At 36.5% G+C, this 24,823-nt stretch overlaps 1 protein-coding gene across 2 annotated transcripts in view; it reads left to right on the top strand.

The window, feature by feature from the left end:
• galns (galactosamine (N-acetyl)-6-sulfatase) overlaps nucleotides 1-24,823 on the top strand; it is a 55,501-nt gene that overhangs the window by 9,618 nt on the left and 21,060 nt on the right. For both annotated transcript variants that reach the window (XM_056234805.1, XM_056234806.1), the window contains exons 5-11: nucleotides 93-236; nucleotides 1,848-1,914; nucleotides 2,025-2,152; nucleotides 4,737-4,876; nucleotides 6,049-6,152; nucleotides 16,332-16,468; nucleotides 17,510-17,612. In XM_056234805.1, the coding sequence (XP_056090780.1) occupies nucleotides 93-236; nucleotides 1,848-1,914; nucleotides 2,025-2,152; nucleotides 4,737-4,876; nucleotides 6,049-6,152; nucleotides 16,332-16,468; nucleotides 17,510-17,612 (823 nt within the window). The remainder of the gene's footprint in view (nucleotides 1-92; nucleotides 237-1,847; nucleotides 1,915-2,024; nucleotides 2,153-4,736; nucleotides 4,877-6,048; nucleotides 6,153-16,331; nucleotides 16,469-17,509; nucleotides 17,613-24,823) is intronic.

Here is a 24,823-nt window from a genome sequence, read left to right as displayed (position 1 = left end):
ACTGTATACACACTCCATTATTGCATAGGCATTTACTTTTGAACATACCTGCCGTCTTTATAAGAGTTTTTCATCTTTATCTCCTAACTCAGGCACCTTGGGCACAGAACTCAATACTTGCCTCTGAAGCGTGGCTTTGACGAATGGTTTGGTGCCCCGAACTGCCATTTCGGCCCCTACAATGACAGGCTCCGTCCCAATATACCCGTCTACAACAACTCTGAAATGAAGGGAAGGTGAGGTACAAACATAATGCTTGCTAAGAACACCTCAGAAACCGCATAGCAACATGCTGTAAATCATGGCCAATATATCGGTTATCAGCTTTTCAAATATGAAGAATTATCGGTTATCGGTATCTGATATAGGTTTATCGGCCAATATATCGGTTATCAGCTTTTCAAATATGAAGAATTATCGGTTATCGGAATCTGATATAGGTTTATCGGCCAATATATCGGTTATCAGCTCTTCAAATATGAAGAAATTATCAGTTATCGGTATCTGATATAGGTTTATCGGCCAATATATCGGTTATCTGCTTTTTAAATACAAAGAATTATCGGTTATCAGTATCTGCTATAAGTTTATCGGCCAATATATCGGTTATCAGTATCTGCTATAGGTTTATCGGCCAATATATCGGTTATCTGCTTTTTAAATATAAGAATTATCGGTTATCAGTATCTGCTATAGGTTCATCAGCCAATATATCGGTTATCGGCTTTTAAATCTGAAGAATTATCGGTTATCAGTATCTGCTATAGGTTTATCACTATCAGCCAATATATCGGTTATCGGTATTGGCCAAAATTTTCATATCGGTGCATCCCTACTTTATATTTTGTCAAATTGGCCATTATGTCACTTAACGGCGGTGTTTTTTGGAATGTTACTTTTAAAAGCAATGTGTTACAATATTGTGTTACTCCCTAAAACATAACTAATTGCATTACTTAGTTACTTTTTATGTAAAGTAATGAGTTGTGTTACTTTTGTGCTATTTTTTTCTCACCTGGGCAAACAACCCCCCAATACAGGTTTTTTTTTTTGGCTAATGTAAAAAGCCCTCAAAAAGCGCCTGTGTTTTGATCAGGAGATTCAGTACTCTTTCTGACGATGCGCAATAGTGGCCCCTACCGTATAACAGTGAAAATGCGGAAAGCCGGAAAATCCGTAAATGGCGGGGAAGGAGTTGAAAATCAAGCACCTATAAAAGTAGCCTAAAAAAACTCTTGTTTTTCAAAGTAGCTCAATTGTGTGGGAAAATCGCCACCCTGGCAACACTGAGCATCATTCACATTTTCTCCAGAAAGTGTAAAAATGTTGTATTGCTTCACATGAATGCATTTGTTTGTTGAAGTGAATTTCATTTTTCCTCTTTTTGTACCAGCTGCAGTGTAGCATCTCATTGTCTGCCTATTTGTTCCTTCCAAAACACCCATACTGTTTGTGCATTCTGGGTCATTGGCTCTGGCGATAAGGCTAGTTTTGCGCTTAGCCGTGGGTTTAATCAGCGTGGCGTGTTTGAGCCTGGTCAGACAAACACACACGTGTACACCCAAGAGATGGCGGGTTGTGTTAGCGGTGTGTTAGGACACCTGGAACAGCCGGAGCATAAGAGAGTCCACGCCTCAGCTCCTTCTCACAACACGCGCGTCTTCTGAGACACAATCTCGCAATTTACCTCTTCAAATTCACTTTCTAATCACACCCTGGTGCAGCACTTGGTTTAGGAAGCTTGTCATTTGGAACAAGAGCTCATATGGTGCTGAAATGAGTTTGTAGTGATGGTCTCATTAGATCGGCAGGAAGCAGAACGTTTAGATGATCTGTGTATTTTGCAGGTATTACGAAGAGTTTGAGATTAATGTGAAAACAGGGGAATCCAACATCACCCAAATCTATCTGGAGGTGAGTTTTCCTGTTCATTGGCTCGATTAATGTTTATTTGTGCGGATCAGCCGTGGACAGGTGCACTGTGGGATGTGCCTGATGTTGGTTTTGATTTTATCTGTCTCCAGGAAGGCTTGGACTTTATCTCTCGGCAAGCCACGGCCCAGCGGCCCTTCTTTCTCTACTGGGCTCCAGATGCAACTCACGCGCCTGTTTACGCCTCAAAACACTTCTTGGGAAAGAGTCAGAGGGGGCGGTAAGTAGGGCTGAACAATATGTGACCCTGGACCACAAAACCAGTCATAAGTCACACGGGTATATTTGTGGCAATAGCCAACAATACATTGCATGGGTCAAAATTATCGATTTTTCTTTTATGCCAAAAATCATTGGGGTTTTAAGTAAAGATCATGTTCCTTGAAGATATTTAGTAAATTTCCTAACGTAAATAAATAAAACATTTATTTTGGTGAGTGAATGCAGCAAAATCGCGAACATAAATGGACAACTTTAAAAGCGATTTTCTCAATGTTTCGATTTTTTTGCCCCCTCAGATTCCAGATTTTCAAATAGTCATATCTCGGCTAAATATTGTCCTATCCTAACAAACCATACATCAATGGAAATCTGATTTATTCAGACCCATGAAAAAAAATTACCAAAAAATGTACCCATGTGACTGGTTTTGTGGTCCAGGGTCACATATCGAAATATCGCAAATGTATATATCGTGATATGCATATCTTGCAATAACTGGGATCATGAACACAAGACGAAGAGAGAATCACTCACTGCTCTCGGCTGAATAACTTTTGTAGCTTTAATAAGAATCAGTGTATATATATATATATTTAATTCATACATTGAAAACTAAGCAGTGTTTTATTTTTACATTTGATTATCCAGTTTCTGTTGTTAAATAACCCTAATGTAGGATAACCTGAACCCCGTGCTTTACACTGATGTTAATAACACTTCTTACGCTTCAGTAAAACACTGATGTTCACTTTCAGAAGCTGTAGGGATGTTTTCTTGTCACAAAAAGAATGTGAAACATGTATGTAGGTTATATCATTTTAAATATATTTTAAAGATTAAGTTTATTTTACACACTTTAAGCATTATCATATCGCATATCGAATATCGCATTATTTAATGAGTTATCGCATTTTTCTTAAATATCGTGCAGCCCTAGCGGTAAGTGCTAATTGCAGAATAAAAAAAGTATTAAAACTGCATGGTATAACTCATTTTGCATGTTTGTGATACACACATGAATGATACTTCAAATAATATGGCTTGGATAGAAAAGGTGTGCTATTACTTTACACTACTGGGCAAAAGTTTTTTTTATGTTTTGTAATGTGCATTAATAATTGTATTGTCTGATTTTACTTGTAAAAAAATCTAGATGCTATAGGTTTATCAGCCAATATATCGGTTATCGGCTTTTTAAATATAAATAATTATCAGTTATCAGTATCTGCTATAGGTTTATCAGCCAATATATTGGTTATCGGCTTTTTAAATATAAATTATCGGTTATCAGTATCTGCTATAGGTTTATCACACAATATATCAGTTATCGGCTTTTTAAATATAAAGAATTATCGGTTATCAGTATCTGCTATAGGTTTATCAGCCAATATATCGCTTATCAGCTTTTTAAATATAATAAATTATCGGTTATCAGTATCTGCTATAGGTTTATCAGGCAATATATCGGTTATCGGCTTTTTAAATATAATAAATTATCGGTTATCATTATCTGCTATAGGTTTATCAGCCAATATATCGCTTATCGGCTTTTTAAATATAATAAATTATCGGTTATCAGTATCTGCTATAGGTTTATCAGCCAATATATCGGTTATCGGCTTTTTAAATATAAAGAATTATCGGTTATCAGTATCTGCTATAGGTTTATCACCCAATATATCGTTATCGGCTTTTTAAATATAAAGAATTATCGGTTATCAGTATCTGCTATAGGTTTATCAGCCAATATATCGCTTATCAGCTTTTTAATTTATAATAAATTATCGGTTATCAGTATCCGCTATAGGTTTATCAGCCAATATATCGCTTATCGGCTTTTTAAATATAAAGATTAAAAGTAATGCATTACTTGTGACTTAAAAAGTAATCTGATTACATAAGTCAATATCGTTTTGGCCGAAAATTCTGCTTCTGTGCATTCCTGTTTTGTAATATAGAAATTATTGGCTAATGAGATGTTATTTTTCCTGCTCGGAGGCAAGAATGAGTGCCGGAGGCTTCATTGGTAGTCTTGTCTGCAGCTGTTTAGTATTCAGTCCAGTGCTTTTGAATACTGAGGCTTCAGTAAGCATACGTTCCTTCAGAATGCTAAATGAGGTTTGTGTTGACAGAGGAATGGATCAAGGCTGAGGGGTATTAGCCAGGTGCTGGCAGAGGAGGGATTCAGCCTGACACGCCACATCTTAAAGTTTTATAACCAGCGCACATCTATATCCCAGACATCTATCTTCCTCCATATATCACATCCATCCGTTTCAAACATGGGCTAATTTGACAGAATTTGTTATGCTGTCCGGGTTAGAGCCACTGAAGGTTATTTGGGGTAATTTTTAATGGTTTGATTTACATTTATTTGTATAGCGCTTTTCACAATACACATAATTTCAAAGCAGCTTTACAGAAAATGCATGAGTCCACATTACAATTTAGTTATCAGAGGTGACTGTCTAATATTTAATGTATTTCAGAAATGCACATATACAAAATCACAGTTAGCGAAAAAGGTATTAATTTAAACTGTGAAATAATGTAATGATTGAGGTGTGTGATTTGTCTTATAGTTATGGTGATGCCGTGATGGAGTTGGATTACAGCATTGGCCAGATTCTGGGACGACTGGTCAGTCTGGGAATCCACAACAACACATTTGTGTTCTTCACTTCTGATAACGGGGCAGCGGTGATGTCTGGACCGAGACAAAGTGCGAAACCATTCACACTAACATTAACACACCTATCACAGTTTTTGCCAGCTTTTTATTTAGTTAGGGAATTAAAAGAATTGATTTGAATAAAGAGCTTCACATCAGTGGTGATGCATGAGAAAGCTGAATTTTTAATTTAAAGTGCACCTATTGTGCTTTTTCGGATATTACCGTTCATGCAGTGTGTGATAAAGCTTTTTGTAAAGGTGTAAAGCTCAAATGTATGGTTTCCTAAAAGAAAGAATCGATTCTGAACTGCTGAAACGAGTCGTCATTAATTCCAGTCTCACTTCCTGTTAAAAACCAATGTAACTAATTTGCATAATTCCAGCCTCTGTTCTTGATTGGCTGAGCAGCGTCTCTTGGCTCCGCCCTCAAACACTGTAGTGAATCTGAGACTGGAGAGTTCGGCTCGTGTTGTTCGTGTCGAGAAGACGCTGTTTTCTGCTGACAAAGCAAATCCACTTTGATGAGATTGATACGGTAAACCCCACACCATCGTTACTGTTCTCGTAATCCTCGATCGTACCATTTTAAGAGAAATGAGGTGATGCTGCAATGTATATTATGAGAAAAGTAGTGTTTTTTGACCTTGGATGCATGTAAATGTATTGAAGGAGACTCCAAAACCAAATAAGAAACCTTTAAAATAGCATAATAAAATAACTTTATATTTTTTTTAGGTAATTAATTTGATCCATTTTACACCGGTTTATTAATTTATATTTAATAAATTAATCTATATATGACATGTATGTGTAATTTATTATTATTATTTTGTGTTAAGGGAAAAAAGTTTCCCTGAGCTACTTTCATTCTATTGATAAAATGCAAGTAAATTAACAATGTCATTATGTACACATCAATGTCACTATGTACACATGTGCTCGTGGACATTTTTATCATTGCATTGTATCTAGCTGTTTTTCAGTGTCTTGTTCTATAAGCGTCACATATTTAAGACAAGTTATGTCAAGCTTTCAAACGCATCTCAAGACCCCTGCGTTCTACTCTCTCAACTCATCTTTCATGTACGCTCCCAATACACCTATTCTATTTTTTTGTGTCATGGGTCTGTTTTGTAGGAAAGATGATTTGTCAGAGATGAAGTGCCCTCCACAGTCGAGGCTTTGAGTTTGTGATTCTGTCTTGTCTGTTTTCATCCTCAGGTGGCAGCAACGGCCCGTTTCTCTGTGGGAAAGAGACTACGTTTGAAGGTGGGATGAGGGAACCAGCCATTGCCTGGTGGCCTGGACGAATCCCTGCTGGCACAGTGAGAATGATCCCAAACTATTAACACTAAAAAGTCCCAAATGAGCTTTCCAAATCGCTGTATTATATCTTTCAACACCCTCAAAACACATTCCTATCTGTTCAAACGCTCAATCAGACCTTGCTTTAGTTTGCAAGGGCCTTTAAACATAAAAGGATTAGTTCACTTTAAAATAAAATTACCCCATCCATCATAAAAGTGCATCTATCCATCATAAAAGCTAATCTATCCATCATAAAAGCGCATCTATCTATCATAAAAGTGCATCTATCCATCATAAAAGCTAATCTATCCATCATAAAAGCGCATCTATCTATCATAAAAGTGCATCTATCCATCATAAAAGCTAATCTATCCATCATAAAAGCGCATCTATCTATCATAAAAGTGCATCTATTCATCATAAAAGTGCATCTGTCCATCATAAAAGCGCATCTATCCATCATAAAAGTGCATACATCCATCATAAAAGTGCATCCATCCATCATAAAAGTGCATCCATCCATCATAAAAGTGCATCTATCCATCATAAAAGTGCATCTATCCATCATAAAAGTGCATCTATCCATCATACAAGTGCATCCATCCATCATACAAGTGCATCTACAAGTGCATCTATCCATCATACAAGTGCATCTGTCCATCATAAAAGCGCATCTGTCCATCATAAAAGTGCATCCATCCGTCATAAAAGTGCATACATCCATCATAAAAGCGCATCTATCCATCATAAAAGCGCATCTATCCATCATAAAAGTGCATCTATCATCATAAAAGTGCATCTATCCATCATAAAAGTGCATCTATCCATCATAAAAGTGCATCTGTCCATCATAAGTGCATTTATCCATCATAAAAGTGCATCTATCCATCATAAGTGCATTTATCCATCATAAAAGTGTATCTATCCATCATTAAAGTGCATCCATCCATCATAAAAGCTCATCATAAAAGTGCATCTATCCATCATTAAAGTGCATCCATCCATCATAAAAGCTCATCATAAAAGTGCATCTATCCATCATAAAAATGCATCTATCCATCATAAAAGTGCATCTATCCATCATAAAAGTGCATCCATCCATCATAAGTGCATCCATCCATCATAAAAGTGCATCCATCCATCATAAGTGCATCCATCCATCATAAAAGTGCATCCATCCATCATAAAAGTGCATCTATCCATCATAAAAGTGCATCTATCCATCATAAAAGTGCATCTATCCATCATAAAAGCGCATCCATCCATCATAAGTGCATCCATCCATCATAAAAGTGCATCCATCCATCATAAAAGTGCATCTATCCATCATAAAAGTGCATCTATCCATCATAAAAGTGCATCCATCCATCATAAAAGCGCATCCATCCATCATAAAAGTGCATCTATCCATCATAAAAGTGCATCTATCCATCATAAAAGTGCATCTATCCATCATAAAAGTGCATCCATCCATCATAAAAGTGCATCTATCCATCATAAAAGTGCATCCATCCGTCATAAAAGTGCATCTATCCATCATAAAAGTGCCTCCATCCGTCATAAAAGTGCATCTATCCGTCATAAAAGTGCATCTATCCATCATAAAAGTGCATCTATCCATCATAAAAGTGCATCCATCCATCATAAAAGCGCATCTATCCATCATAAAAGTGCATCTATCCATCATAAGTGCATCTATCCATCATAAAAGTGCATCCATCCATCATACAAGTGCATCTACAAGTGCATCTATCCATCATACAAGTGCATCTGTCCATCATAAAAGTGCATCTATCCATCATAAAAGTGCATCTATCCATCATAAAAGTGCATCCATCCATCATACAAGTGCATCTACAAGTGCATCTATCCATCATAAAAGTGCATCTATTCATCATAAAAGTGCATCCATCCATCATAAAAGTGCATCTATCCATCATAAAAGTGCATCTATCCATCATAAAAGTGCATCTATCATCATAAAAGTGCATCTATCCATGATAAAAGTGCATCTATTCATCATAAAAGTGCATCTATTCATCATAAAAGTGCATCTATTCATCATAAAAGTGCATCTATCCATCATAAAAGTGCATCTATCCATGATAAAAGTGCATCTATCCATCATAAAAGTGCATCTATTCATCATAAAAGTGCATCCATCCACAGGGCCGGCGATTGCTATAGGCGAACTAGGCGGTTGCCTAGGGCGACAAATGTGTTGGGGGCGCGGGCGCCCTCTAGTGTCGCCCTTGGCCTACTTCCCATTAATCATAGAATTAGAATGACAAGCGAAACAAAAACATGTTTATTAAACATGATCATCCTAAGGCGCCCCTCAGCCATACGTTTAATTACTTGTCAACCTGATTATTAGATTGAATGGATGATTATTATCGATCATTTCCTAAAGGGGGGGCGGGGGTTAGTTGCGTTACGTTCTATGGTTACGTTAGGCAAGTGCTCGGCTGCTGCGCGCGCTGATCGAAAATGAAGCGGTCTAAACCCTCTGGTGCACAGGGACGAAAACGGAGAAAGCAACAAGATAAAAAGAAAGCCCAGTATAGAGGTAAGTCTTCTCATCTCATCCATTAAGGTGTCAAATGTTCTGGCCATCGGGACAACCGGGAGATTCCCGCGGGCCCGACGTGCTTTTTGGGCCGATACATACATCTCATACTTTTATTTTTCTATTTTTGTCTTAACGGCCCATAAAACTCGTACATCGGTGGCCCATTCGTTTTGTTTTGTTTTGTTTTGCTTAATTGGCGGCGCTGGGTTACTTCCAAATATATAACTTACTTTCAAGTATAGAAATGTGTACAATACTCATGAAAGTTTCCTTTATTTTTCAGTGCATTTGTTTTACAATATAGCCTATGGCAATTACTGTCATGGGATTAATATTATATCTATTATTATGTAGTAGTGTAATGTAGACAGACGCTGTAATTAAAAGAGGTTTGAATTTTTCTTTGTTCAATTTGCACACTGAATATGGGTTGGAGCTTTTAGTTTTGAGCTCTCAAAGTGCACCAGATTGATGAATTTAACATTAAAATGCACAAAATTTTCTTACGGGAAATACCCCCGAAACCCCCTTAACCTCGAGCAGCCCAATAGATTGTAGTGGTGTACCGTGGTAGTAGTTGTAATTTATCTACTAAATGTTATTTATGGTCAGATAAAATATAGTTGTACAATGCAACTATGATATAAATATCCTTGAACGTTCTTTGTAGCATTTGTATGGACAATTTTGTTTAAGTTTTTGAGTAACTATAAGAGCATGTTTAGTTTAATAAATACTTATAATTTTTTATAAAAACTCTATATCGCCTAGGGCAACCAAAGGGTTAGAGCCGGCCCTGTCCATCCATCATAAAAGTGCATCTATCCATCATAAAAGTGCATCTATCCGTCATAAAAGTGCATCTATCCGTCATAAAAGTGCATTCATCCATCATAAAAGTGCATCTATCCACCATAAAAGTGCATCTATCCACCATAAAAGTGCATCTATCCATCATAAAAGTGCATCCATCCATCATAAAAGCGCATCTATCCATCATAAAAGTGCATCCATCCATCATAAAAGCGCATCTATCCATCATAAAAGTGCATCTATCCATCATAAAAGTGCATCCATCCATCATAAAAGCGCATCTATCCATCATAAAAGTGCATAAAAAAGTAATATTTACAATGTTCCATTTTTAAAAAAAACTTTACCTTTTTTCAGGACAACCATCGAATTCCTTTTGAAATATTGTCGATTTTTTTCCTCTCTTTAAATTCCTTTTGATTCCCAGCTCTGGTCTCCTTCCTTCCCTCCCTCCTTTTTTCCTGATCCGCCGCTCCGCAAATGACTTTTAATTGTATTAGGGTTAGCTGTGCCATGGGGCTGTGGCGTGGGGGTATTTCTGGAGGAGCGAGCGCTAAGCTCATATCTGAGGGGTGTGCGGGGTCCTGATAGCACGGGGGACTGGAGGATTGGGAACGTCTTAAGCGGCTAATCTGTTTGTGTGTTTGCTGAGGTTGGATTGAGCTGTAATGAGGGCTTCAGTATCTGAATATGCCAGGCGTGCCGGATAAAGAACTGAAGGGAAGAGGTGCATGCTGGGATATGTGCCAGGTGTCTGGGCAGTGCCAGAGCGGGATAAGCAGGTGTTTCACACTGTTAATGTTTGTCTTGCGGTGGCAGGCTGGATTTTGCCCGCTCGAGTGTGTCTCTGTGTGATATGTGTATCTTCTCGTCCATTTCTCTAATGGGGAGCATTGATGCCCGTTTTAATTCGCTAACGCTTTATTTCGATAGTCCACTTTAGACATCCTACTAACTACAAGTAACTTTGCAACTACATGTCAACTAGCAGTCGTTATAGTATTAGTAGACTGAGCTTAATATCTGCTAATACTTTATTTTGATGCTTCCGACAGACATTCAAATTACTCTAACTTTTCAACTACATGTCAACTTATTCTACTATCCCGAACCCTAGCATCATCCCTAGCATCCAAATAAAGTGTTAGCAGATATTAAGCTCCGTCTACTAATACTATAATGACTGCTAGTTGACATGTAGTTGCAAAGTTACTTGTAGTTAGTAGGATGTCTAAAGTGGACAATCGAAATAAAGTATAACCGAAAATGTTGATATTTGTTCCATATTTACAAATAAATCTAATATAAAATGTACTCTCAAATAAATAAAACTAGATTCACAAATTAATATTCAGAGTTTCTGAGAAAGAAAGCAACTATATGATGAGATTGACAAATGTTTTTAGTGGATTCCCAATTATTTTAGAGGATTTCTTTGCTGTCTTGCTGTGACAAATATTTCAAAATCCTCCAATGCACAATCCACATATAAATCTGCACAGTTTTACAAACACATAGTAAGAATTCTACAAATACGATCATGTAAATTTAAGATTGGTTTGGGGTTGAGTAACTTGACTAATGTTATAAAAAAAATCCTAAATATTTCATGAAAACTACATTTCCTACCGAGTGACAGTGCCTAAAACCTATTCATTTAAAATTAAATGGCATTTAAATATTAAAGAGGACCTATTATGCCCTTTTACCATCTTGATGTAGTTTCAGGCTCTACTAGAACATGTTTTCCTGCTTGAATGTTGATTATTTTCCTCATATCCTCGATTGTTGCGGCTCCTCTCTTCCCAGTCTGTCAGTAACGCTGTTTAGTTCCTGTCTCTATGAAGCCCCTCCTTTTGAAAAGCACACTGTGCTCTGATTGGTCGGCTGGAGCAGTGTGTTGTGATTGGTCGAGCGCTTCGAGTGTGTTTGGGAAATGTCCCGTCCCTTTCCATAACCACCAGTTTAACACACTACTAACTAACTCAACCAGGCCCCGCCCCTTTATTCTGCGTATTAATTATTATAATGAGGAATATTGTGACGTGTTTGTTCCCGGAAGAACCTCAAGACTACAGTGGAGGCGTTTCAGGAGTTCAGAAACACTGATATAGAGAAGAACTGGAGCTTTTTCATGCTCAAACAGCAACATTACACACTTAATAAAGATTTTAAAAAAGCATAATAGGTCCTCTTTAAATGATCTTGTGATTCAGGTCGTTGTCTAGTAGCATATAGTGCTTCTTTTCGCCGCTAGGTGTCGCTAACCTCTTACAATAAGAAAGGCGTAGGTTGATGACGCAGTGAATAAGCGGAATCATGGAACTTGTCGTCATGCCAGTGGATCTAATAATGTTTATGGATGAGTGAATACATTGATGTTTTTATCATGACTGTGGTGTGAAGCGCGATTGCTAATGAGCGACAGATATCAGCGCCACACGCGAGTCCCGCGGATATAAAGGAATGAGGACATTTCATTCTACCGAACTAACGTGCTGAATTACGATTCAAACTGGTCAGTTTATGTAACAAATTTAAATTGTGAGGAAACGCAGCACTGTTTCACTTGCTCTACACTATCACACTAAACTGCATTTGAGTGTGTTAAAGTTATGTTATTCAGTGTTAGTTGGTCTGTATGAGACTAGCAGTGCGCTAGATCAACATTAGAATAACATACGGATCATATTCTAACATATGAGCTATATAACATTGATTAGTTTTATGTACATTTGCTCACCTGTCTAATAAAGCTCATGCGAGAGTGGCGTCGGTCGAGTCGAAGTTAGCCGCGGACGCTAGCTCTCAGCATCTCGAAAACACCACGCTGATATTGATCCTGGTTTTATTTCTCCTTTTGTCCCAAAGTCTGCTTGCCATGATCCATAATGTTTGAACGAAACAACAACAGCGTGAGCGCGCCGCTAGACGTAACGCAGTTGTAACATCTGTAGCCATGGTTACTACGGCAATACGAGCGGGAACCAGGGATAACGCGGGTATGATGTCATTGACAAGGGACGGGCACTATCGAAAATTGTGGATTTCTCTGAATTTACAAATTCTTGGAAACATTTAGGATGATGTGAGTGCACAATTGAAATAAATATACAACACTGTGCAAGTGGTTTTTGATAGAAAATTCGTACATATTGTACGCTGTTAACAAACGTGATTCGAGACTTGACCTTGACTCTGCATTGGAACTACGGTTCACTTCACCGATGGAGTGACGTGTCGTGAATATAAAAATAAAGGTGTGGGGGGTGTTGTGTTCATCCGCTCAGACACACACACACACACACACACACTGAGTGCATTAGACAGGTCTGTCTGCTCAGATAACTAGCGTCAGAGAAGAAGAGAACGAAGAGGAAATGAATTGGAGATAAAGAAATTTCATTTCCCCTTTTTACAAGTCCCATGTTTTGTGTGTATGTGTGTGTGTGTGTGTTGCTGGATACGAGCAGCTGGTGGTAACGGCTAGGTACCTTTATTAATTGTTCCCTTTGATTTCTCCTTTTCCTGTGTGTATAAGTATGTATGTATGTACGTCTGTGTGTGTGAAGCCTGAGAGTGAAGATAATGGAATGTACTGGCAGTGGTGAAGGGAATTCTGGGAGGCTGAAGTAGGCGACGTGTGTGTGTGTGTGTGTGTGTGTGTGTGTGTGTGTGTGTGTGTGTGTGTGTGTGTGTGTGTGTGTGTGTGTGTGTGTGTGTGTGTGTGTGTGTGTGTGTGTGTGTGTGTGTGTGTGTGTGTGTGCCAGCTGCTCAGTGCTGATAGCGCTATCTGATTGTGAGCGTGCCGTTTCCCTCAAAGGCCCGTTCAGGAGAGAATAGAATGGAAGATCAAGGATGACAGCGAAAAAATGGCATTTTATCGGAAAATAGTTCAAAGTTTATAAATAAAATAAAGCTTTTTTTTTGCAGCAGCAGGACTGGGGAGGACAGATAAAGCTGCAGTTGCGGCCTCTGTCCCGACTCTCCTTTCTTTCTCTCTGCCTTTCTCTTCATTTACAGAGATGTTAGTGTGGGTTATAATAAACCTGCGAGCGCAGATTAGAGCGACTGAAGAAGCGCTGCTCTTCTAAACTGTCGATGCTTTGAGAAGCATAGAGAAAATGATTTTGCATTGGTGCATGTCTGTGTGATTTGCTGCATGGGTTGATTTATTACAATTTTGAGCATCTTGACTAGTGATAGACGCATATATCAGCTGATATTATGATTATTGATTATGTGATATGATAGATAATTGTGCTCGCTCATCCAATTAACCCATATTTTATATGTAAAATTCGAAGGCCTCTATCTACCTCATGCCTTCTGTTGTCTGATTGACTTTTTTAGCAAGTAAAAGTCTTTTATTTTGTGCAGTAATTTTTTAAAGGTCCACCTTCAGCTCGTAGCCAACTTTTGCCTTCAGGTAGGGCTGCTTGATTATGGCAAAAATCATAATTATGGTCCATATTTGAATCACAAATCTTTAACACGATTAGTGGGCAAGATGACCAAAATCTCACACTAGTAAAAAAGAAATTCACATTAGCGATATATATAGATATTAGGCTATATATATATATATATATATCAAGTATATTTTGCTGGGAATTAGGTTGCTATGATGTAAAACCAATTTCGATGCAACAGCTAATTCTGTAAGATAAACATAAGTCCGCAAATAATTATTGATGAAAAGTCAACAATCAGTATTACAATAAAAACAAAGAAGAAAAATTACAAACAATAGGACAAATACATCAGAAAAAAAAGATAGAAATGAAATAAACAATTCATTCCAAAAGAAAAGGAATGAAATTTGGCACAATAATATGTTTTTTATCGTGTTTTCATAATCGTTTGAAGCCAAAATCGAAATCGAAAATAAATTACGGTTAATTGCACAGCCTTCACGAGCTGCTCAAAATTCTTAAAGTCTTCCTGTAGTCAATAATTGTATACCTTAAAACTAATTTTTGATCACCAATATGACATATTTTAACGTTTTTCCTTGAAAATAAATTATTCATGGCTTAAAATATCATGTAACTCGACACCCTTGCCTCATTTAGTATTTGCGGTTCTATGAATATGCAAATGAGCCCCGCCTCCACTCACTCACTCAGCTCAGAGATCCACTGGTTGACGATCACACGTTGATCTGATTGGTTACAAGGTCGTTTGTGACGTCAGAAACACCAGCGATTTCAAACCGTGTTTTTGAGACTGTCTTTGGTTCACTGCAGTTTTAAGGAGAAAATACTCAGCAATGCTGTCGACTTATGAACTTACACATGGTGTGTCTTAAAGCATATTAAAAACACCACATAGACACATTTAAACAACATTAAAATCTGGAGTTTCACCACAGGGGGACTTTTAAGTGACTATCACTCTCATAGTTTTCCATTAAATTCAAAGGACATAAATGATATGGGATAGAAGATAGATTTACCAACTAGACAAAATCATTGGTTATGTAAGGGATAATGTACATCCAGCCGGTGTTTCTCTCATAATAAACGGACACAGACACCAAGCGGAGGCTTATTACACGGCTACTTGCCACATGAGTAAATAATTAGACATGAAATATTGGTCTGAGTTGAAATATTTGGTGTTTAAACGCAAAGCTTTGCGGAGAGAGCAGTTTCAGCGGCAAGTTCAATCTAAACGGATATTTAAGAGATACGGTGTACAGTCATAACACTTATTACACAGCATTTCAGCACATAAATAATTATGGGGATAAAAGATTGATTTAAAGAGATATTTTAAGATCGTACTTGTTTGTATCTCATAATCCGACAGTGTACAAAACAATAGTCACAAAATGGCCGCCGCTGCGTTTGTATGAAACGAGAGAGAGCGAGTCCGCGATACTGGATGGCCTAATTAAATAACTGTACACAAAATATTGATTCGACTGAGTTTTGATATTTTATTAGCTCACCAAAAGCAAAACTTCCACAAAGAAAACCGCTCCTAGCCAGCATATAGTGTACAAAACAATGTACAAAACAACAGTGTACAAAACAATAGTCACAAAATGGCCGCCGCTCCGTTTGTATGAAACAAGAGTGAGCGAGTCCACGATACTGGATGGCATAATTAAATAACTCTACACAAAATATTGATTCGACTGAGTTTTAATATTTTATTAGCTCACCAAAAGCAAAACTTCCACGAAGAAAAACCGCTCCTAGCCAGCGTATAGTGTACAAAACAACAATGTAGGCTACAAAACAATAGTCACAAAATGGCCGCTGCTGCGTTTGTATGAAACAAGAGTGAGCGAGTCCACGATACTGGATGGCATAATTAAATAACTCTACGCAAAATATTGCTTCGACTGAGTTTTGATATTTTATTAGCTCACCAAAAGCGAAACTTCCACAAAGAAAACCGCTCCTAGCCAGCGTATAGTGTACAAAACAACAGTATACAAAACAATAGTCACAAAATGGCCGCCGCTGCATTTGTATGAAACAAGAGAGAGTGAGTCCACGATACTGGATGGCATAATTAAATAACTCTACGCAAAATATTGATTCGACTGAGTTTTAATATTTTATTAGTTCACCAAAAGCGAAACTTCAACGGAGAAAACCCGTTCCTAGCGAGCCTATAGCGCTGATGACTTAAGTGACCCGGATGAGCCGGTGTTTCTGTGTTCAGCGGCTGTTATCTGGGAATAATAAACCACTGGATGGCGCTATTGACCAATCAGAATCAAGTATTCCACAGAGCCGTGTGATAATGTTCAATAATCTCTGACATGACTCTTTAAAAGCGTTTTGTTCCTCAGGTAAGCCATCAGTTGGGCAGTGTGATGGATCTCTTCAGTACGAGTCTCTCCGTGGCCGGCGTTCTTCCCCCTGATGACCGTGTCATTGATGGTCTGGATTTGAGTCCTGTACTCTTCAACAACTCACTGCTCGACAGGTAACCACCTCAAAGCAAGCGTTACATCCATTCCCTTTACATTACTTTGATCAGACTGATTTAAATGTAGTATAAACATCCATTTTAGGTGCTCGGTCAAAGCAGATTCATTTTTTCTAAATGTCATAATCATTTGTTAACAAATAAGTATTCATTACTTCAATGAGCTCATTGTTTCTGCCTTTAATTATTACATTGTTTAAATTAATACATCTTTTGCTAACTGTGATTTGTATACAGGTGAAACTCGAAAAATTTGAATATCGTGCAAAAGTTAATTTATTTCAGTAATTCAACTTAAAAGGTGAAACTAATATATTATATAGACTCATTACATGCAAAGTGAGATATTTAAAGCCTTTATTTGTTATAATTCTGATGATTATGGCTTACAGCTTATGAAAACCCCAAATTCAAAATTAGAATATCGTGAAAAGGTTTTCATAAGCTGTAAGACATAATGGAGAACTGTAAACATTCATAGAACCTTTCAATTCCACAAAAGGTTCTTTATAGTGGAAAAGGTTTCTTTAGATTTTCTTTAGAAGAAAAAATATATATTTTAAGAAATGTTCACTGAAAGTCAAGTCTCCTTTATTTATACAGCGCTTTTTACAACACAGAGTTTCAAATCATCTTTACAGATATAACAGGAAAATAATGTAACAAAGTTTGTGTAGAAGAAAATAGCGTCACAGTCCAGCTTGAGTAAGTTCAGTGATGGTTCATTGTTGTTGTAAAAAAGTTATTAATTTAGTACATTTATTTATATATATATATCCGCTCTGGAGAAACCGTGATGTCATCGTCCAGCTCAGCTCAGTTCTCATATAATGGTGTGTTAATGCAGGCAGATCAATAATATTGTTGAATATTAAATTAAATGTCCCCAACTAAGCAAGCCAAAAAAAAGAAAGTGGACCTTCTATATGGCATCGCTGTAAAAAAAAAACTTTTGGAAACTTTATTTTTAAGATGCTCGTACTCAACAAATTTGATGTAGTCTCTAAGCGCTTTCAAAGGAGATGTTATTCCCAACAGACCCATCTTCTATTATCGTGGAAACCAGATGATGGCGGTGCGGATCGGGCAATACAAGGCGCACTACTGGACTTGGAGCAACTCATGGGAGGAGTTCAACAAGGTCAGCGATCGCATATTCTTCTGTCTCAGTTTCTGTGATCTGAAGTCTGATGATCTCATGCCTGAGTGTACAAAAGTCATTAAGAGATTTAGATAATGGTCAGTTTCGCTCTAAGTGAGAGCGTACAGTTCTTAATAAGCATCAGTGAAGATATAATTGGCTGTCTTAAGTGCAAAATAACCGGTTGTCAAAGAGTCTGATGTGAGTTTAACATTTTCAAAGTTAATTGGCAGATATTTAAATTACAGTCTTGAGAAGTATAGGGTGTCTTTCATTTCAATAATAATGACTCTGATGTCTGGCAGAATTACTATTGTGATTTCGTTTCTTACTGTGGTCAAAAAATATATCATGGTAAAGATTTTGGTTGAGAATTATTTGTATTGTGGAAATGGTTCTGGTTTAGAATTACTCATATCATGAAATTAATTTTGTTTGAGAATTATATAGTAAAAAAAGTATTTTTGGTTGAGAATTACTTGTATCTCGGAAATGATTTTGTTTGAGAATTACTTGTATCTCGGAAATGATTTTGTTTGAGAATTACTTGTATCTCGGAAATGATTTTGGTTGAGAATTACTTGTATTGTGGAAATGATTTTGTTTGAGAATTACTTGTATCACGGAAATGATTTTACTTGAGAATTACTTGTATCGCGGAAATGATTTTGTTTGAGAATTACTTGTATCACGGAAATGATTTTGCTTGAGAATTACTTGTATCGCGGAAATTATTTTGTTTGAGAATTACTTGTATCGCGGAAATGATTTTGTTTGAGAATTACTTGTATCGCGGAAATGATTTTGTTTGAGAATTACTTGTATCTCGGAAATGATTTTGTTTGAGAATTACTTGTATTGCGGAAATTATTTTGTTTGAGAATTACTTGTATCTCGGAAATGATTTTGCTTGAGAATTACTTGTATCGCGGAAATGATTTGGTTTGAAAATTACTTGTATCGCGGAAATGATTTTGGTGGAGAATTACTTGTATCTCGGAAATGATTTTGGTTGAGAATTACTTGTATTGTGGAAATGATTTTGTTTGAGAATTACTTGTATCGCGGAAATGATTTTGTTTGAGAATTACTTGTATCGCGGAAATGATTTTGTTTGAGAATTACTTGTATCGCGGAAATGATTTTGTTTGAGAATTACTTGTATCGCGGAAATGATTTTGTTTGAGAATTACTTGTATCTCGGAAATGATTTTGTTTGAGAATTACTTGTATTGCGGAAATTATTTTGTTTGAGAATTACTTGTATCGCGGAAATGATTTTGTTTGAGAATTACTTGTATCGCGGAAATGATTTTGTTTGAGAATTACTTGTATCTCGGAAATGATTTTGTTTGAGAATTACTTGTATCTCGGAAATGATTTTGCTTGAGAATTACTTGTATCGCGGAAATGATTTTGTTTGAGAATTACTTGTATCGCGGAAATGATTTTGTTTGAGAATTACTTGTATCGCGGAAATGATTTTGTTTGAGAATTACTTGTATCTCGGAAATGATTTTGTTTGAGAATTACTTGTATTGCGGAAATTATTTTGTTTGAGAATTACTTGTATCTCGGAAATGATTTTGCTTGAGAATTACTTGTATCTCGGAAATGATTTGGTTTGAGAATTACTTGTATCCCAGAAATGATTTTATTTGAGAATTACTTGTATCGCGGAAATGATTTTGTTTGAGAATTACTTGTATCTCGGAAATGATTTTGTTTGAGAATTACTTGTATCTCGGAAATGATTTTGTTTGAGAATTACTTGTATTGCGGAAATGATTTTATTTGAGAATTACTTGTATCTCGGAAATGATTTTGGTTGAGAATTACTTGTATTGTGGAAATGATTTTGTTTGAGAATTACTTGTATCTCGGAAATGATTTTGCTTGAGAATTACTTGTATCTCGGAAATGATTTTGTTTGAGAATTACTTGTATCTCGGAAATGATTTTGTTTGAGAATTACTTGTATCTCGGAAATGATTTTGGTTGAGAATTACTTGTATTGTGGAAATGATTTTGTTTGAGAATTACTTGTATCTCGGAAATGATTTTGCTTGAGAATTACTTGTATCTCGGAAATGATTTTGTTTGAGAATTACTTGTATCTCGGAAATGATTTTGTTTGAGAATTACTTGTATCTCGGAAATGATTTTGTTTGAGAATTACTTGTATTGCGGAAATGATTTTATTTGAGAATTACTTGTATCTCGGAAATGATTTTGGTTGAGAATTACTTGTATTGTGGAAATGATTTTGGTTGAGAATTACTTGTATCTCGGAAATGATTTTGCTTGAGAATTACTTGTATCTCGGAAATGATTTTGCTTGAGAATTACTTGTATCTCGGAAATGATTTTGCTTGAGAATTACTTGTATCTCGGAAATGATTTTGCTTGAGAATTACTTGTATCTCGGAAATGATTTTGCTTGAGAATTACTTGTATCTCGAAAATGATTTTGCTTGAGAATTACTTGTATCGCGGAAATGATTTTGTTTGAGAATTACTTGTATCGCGGAAATGATTTTGCTTGAGAATTACTTGTATCGCGGAAATGATTTTGTTTGAGAATTACTTGTATCTCGGAAATGATTTTGTTTGAGAATTACTTGTATTGCGGAAATGATTTTGTTTGAGAATTACTTGTATCGATAACAGTACAATATGGTACAGTCAGACAATATCATGCATATCTATAGGGGATTTTCAGAGCCCTTCATCATTTGTGCCATAGGCATGAATGATGCCTCAAATTGTTTGATTTTCCTTTTGCTTGATTAACAGTAAAACGGCAAATATATCCTATACACTTACATTTAAGGAATATCATAACAATTTTGGTGCCAATGATAAGCAACTTATCCAGAACACACAGAACACCTTAGCATCATAGTGGTGAAATATGTACAACAAATCACATTTTCTTCAGAAAATGTTATAATCTATGCTAGTTATTGTCTTACATTCCCCCGATTTCTTGCCTCTTGATGCAGTAATTGCATTCCAAAATGCACATTAGCGTGTTAATGTTATCTCAAAAACAATGCCTTATCAAATAGACTTGAAGATCAGGCAGTAATGAATATTAATGGAGCTAATGGAGCAGCAGCACTTCTGCAAACACGCTTCATCTATTAGCGCTATTCCAGCAGCGTTCGGGGTCTCTCATACACACTACACACGCTTCATTTCCCATTAAAGTCACACAACACACATACAGTCAAACCAACAATTATTCAGACACCAGATGTAATTGTTGATATTTTTTTACTAGTGTGTGCAGGACACTATAGTTCATTTATGTAAGTGAGGAGAGCAAAATAAAGTAAACTGTGACATATTACACCCAAAAATGATTCATACAGTGACTACCAGTAACATTTGGGATCAATATTACTCAGACACTTTGAGCTGATCATGTTTTGCTGAAGTGTGTTTTCTGTAATTGCTAATGCTCTTTTTACACACAGACTGAACAACATGAAGCATTGCTTGGTCACTGGTTGAGCTAAACTGGTATTATCTAATTGTTTTATTAAATTTAACAGCTGACAGATATTCAACATAATTGTGAGAGTCTAACAGAAGGACGGACAAAACCAGTGAAATATCAACTGATTCTGGTCATATTTTATTACCATTTTCTAAACTAGAGTGAATAAACTGTGATAATGTGAGGAATGTTGAATAAATGTTGGTTTGCCTGAACGTCAGCCCTGGGCCTTCGGCGTCTCCTGAACGCGAGGGTTTGTTTTATGCCCCATCGGTTGCTTAAATTGCTCTCTCCTGGATGGCCACTGAATCAATAGCAGCCCTTTATCAGCTCATGTGAACTGGAGTGTAACTTCACAAATAATGGTGTCTGATTGCTTGTGAGCCGTCGATCGATTGTTTGAGCTCGCCTCTCACGCTGGAGTCTCGTCCTGATGGTTAATGTGTTTTCGGGAGGTTTCACCTGATGCTTTAGAGTTGCACACAAATTACGACGCATTTTCACCTCTAGTGCCATTTGGCATCTCCATTTGCCCATCATTTCTAAGCTCGGCGCGTTTACATTGATTTGAATGATTGTGGGTGACGTGAGGGATTAAGCGTTCGGCTTTTTGCACATACAGTCAAACCAAAAATTATTCAGACACCAGATGTAATTTGTTTTTGTTTTTTACTAGTGTGTGCAGGACACTATAGTTCATTTATGTAAGTGAGGAGAGCAAAATAAAGTAAACTGTGACATATTACACCCAAATATTCTTCACACAGTGACTACTGTATGGGAGCAAATATTACTCCGACACTTTGAGCTGATGATGTTTTGCTGAAGTGTGTTTTCTGTAATTGCTAATGCTCTTTTTACACACAGACTGAACAACATGAAGCATTGCTTGGTCACTGGTTGAGCTAAACTGGTATTATCTAATTGTTTATTAAATTTAACAGCTGACAGATATTCAACATAATTCATGTGTGAGAGTCTAACAGAAGGACGGACAAAATCAACTCTGAGTTCTTGTCATATTTTATTACCATTTTCTAAACTATATAGCGAATAAACTGATAATGTGAGAAATACAGTTTTGCTCTGACTGTATTTAGGCAGTGATCCACACTGCACTTCTCTTAAAAACAAGACTCTTTCACCCTCTGGTTTGTTTCCAGTTAAACCGGTTGAAATGATGGCTTAATAGTATCGGTCACTCGGGTGAGTACCTCTGGAAACCTGTGCGGATCGGCGAGGTGTGAAATGAGAAATTTCACAGCGTAAGTGCTTTGCATCCGATGATCCTCGCGCCGCACTGTTGAGCGATAATATGAAGTATTTTAGTGTGCGTTACCTCACAGAAAACACCTGAGAATTCCTCTCTTAAATTACACATTTCACCGGTTTCACTGTACGTAATGATTATGAATCTGAGCTTTGATTGACAGCTGGGTTTGGGGAGGAGCTGTGGGTTTTTTGGCGGTCAGGGATTCAGGTTTTTGATTACTCTCTCTCTAGTGTAAATCGTTGTTAGATGCTATTTATACTTGGTGCAAATAGTGGCAGATAATATTTGCTCCTCCTAGGTGTATTGGAGTCCATTATAAACAGGGTTCGTACAAGGTGCTTAAAGTACTTGGATTTGCCTTTTTAAAGTTTAAGTCCTGGAAAAGCCTTGAAAACAGCCATTTTTATGAAGAAGTTCTTGAAAAGTGCTTGAATTATTGAAAGGCAATTTTATTTTTGGTTTCATTGATAAAACAATCTTTTCACACACAATTAACGCTACAGTCCGTCTGAAATAGATATAGAGGCATTTCACATGGCTATGAGTGTGAAATTGCTCATAAATATTTAAGTTTATGATGCGTCTTTCATTATTATATGGTGATGATATATTCATAAGAGAAAAAGTCAGTTTGAATAAGGAAAGCGATATCTTTGTCATCGTATCCTTTCAATGGTTAAAGTTACCAGTCATTGCATCTGCCACACTTTATTTGTACCATTTTGTTTTATTAGTTTATTTTCATTTCTCTATTTACCTTTTTTTCTTCTTTTTTTTTGAGATAATAAAGAAAAATATTGTTTAATAAATTAGATCTCTGGTTGTAGTCCTTGAAAAAAAAAAAAAAGTAGTTCTTGAAAAGTCCTTGAAAGTCCTGGAATTTCATTTTACAGTATCTGTCGAACTCTGTATAAAACTATGCAATAATAACATATTCAGTGTTTATGGTTATTATTGTTAAAATCATAAATGGATGCTACATTATTGGGACATTACTTGTCCCAGTTCCTAAAGCCCTAACCCTCCCCTATAAACACTTTATTCCCACTTTAAATACCCGTTAGGCACTTTAGTTCCACTTTTTAAGTTTCTTAATTATCATTTAAAATTAACTCCTCTCCTTAAAATGCAGATTGTGTCAAAAAAATGTGATTTCAGCTGTAAAGCAGTTCTGCGAGAAGATAATAGTGTCATTATTCAGATCAATATTGCTTCAATTCAGTTCAATAAGTGTCAAAGTATGAAACGAGTTCAATTTGGCTATAAACAGATCTGTTATTATATTCAGCTCAAGTCAGTTCAATGTTGATTATGTTTAGTTCAATAACAGTGTGGATTATACATCTCAGTTCGGTTCAAATTTTGTTCTCATCCGATAGTGTCAGTGCGGTTAAATCGATAATATTACTGAATATTAATGGTCTTTTAGACCCCAACTGAGCGAGCCAAAGGAGACCGTGGCACGGAGCCCACACTCCATTAAGTGGAAGAAAAGAAACGAAAACCTTGGGGAAAACCTCTTGAATACACTTAAGGCAATGTTTCTTGCATTTTCAACCAAATCAACTCTCAGAACCCAAACTTGGGCCTAACAACACTCTAATCAATAATCTATACTATTTGTTTTCTATTTATTGCATTTCTGAACATGCATTTTTAACTACACATTTCTAGTCGGGAACCAGTCGGTTATTACACTGATTTAAGTTCTTACAAATTTGCATTTTTAACATGCCACCTATCCATACATAACATAATATTTTGACATTACATTGATGTCATGTGTTCCAATTTCACATCAACATAGAGATGTTATATGTCATCTCGTCATGTTATTTGTCATGTCATGTTATATGTCATGTCATGTTATATTTCTTGTCATGTTATGTTATGTCATGTCATGTTATGTCATGTCATGTGATGTTATATGTCATGTGATGTCATATGTCATGTCATGTGATGTTATATGTCATGTCATGTGATGTTATATGTCATGTTATGTCATGCCATGTTATTTGTCATGCCATGTGATGTTATATGTCATAACATATAAGGCATGACATGACATAACATATAACATCACATGACATATAACATCACATGACATATAACATCACATGACATATAACATCACATGACATGACATATCACATGACATGACATATCACATGACATGACATATCACATGACATGACATATCACATGACATGACATATCACATGACATGACATATCACATGACATGACATATAACATCACATGACATATAACATCACATGACATGACATATCACATGACATGACATATCACATGACATGACATATCACATGACATGACATATCACATGACATGACATATCACATGACATGACATATCACATGACATGACATGTCACATGACATGACATGTCACATGACATGACATGTCACATGAC

Source organism: Rhinichthys klamathensis, unplaced genomic scaffold, assembly GCF_029890125.1.
Source record: "Rhinichthys klamathensis goyatoka isolate OS25496 unplaced genomic scaffold, OSU_Roscu_1.1 h1tg000406l_1, whole genome shotgun sequence".
NCBI classification, from domain to species: domain Eukaryota; kingdom Metazoa; phylum Chordata; class Actinopteri; order Cypriniformes; family Leuciscidae; genus Rhinichthys; species Rhinichthys klamathensis.
Note: the sequence above shows the minus strand (reverse complement) of the source record. Positions and strands in the feature narration are given on the sequence as shown.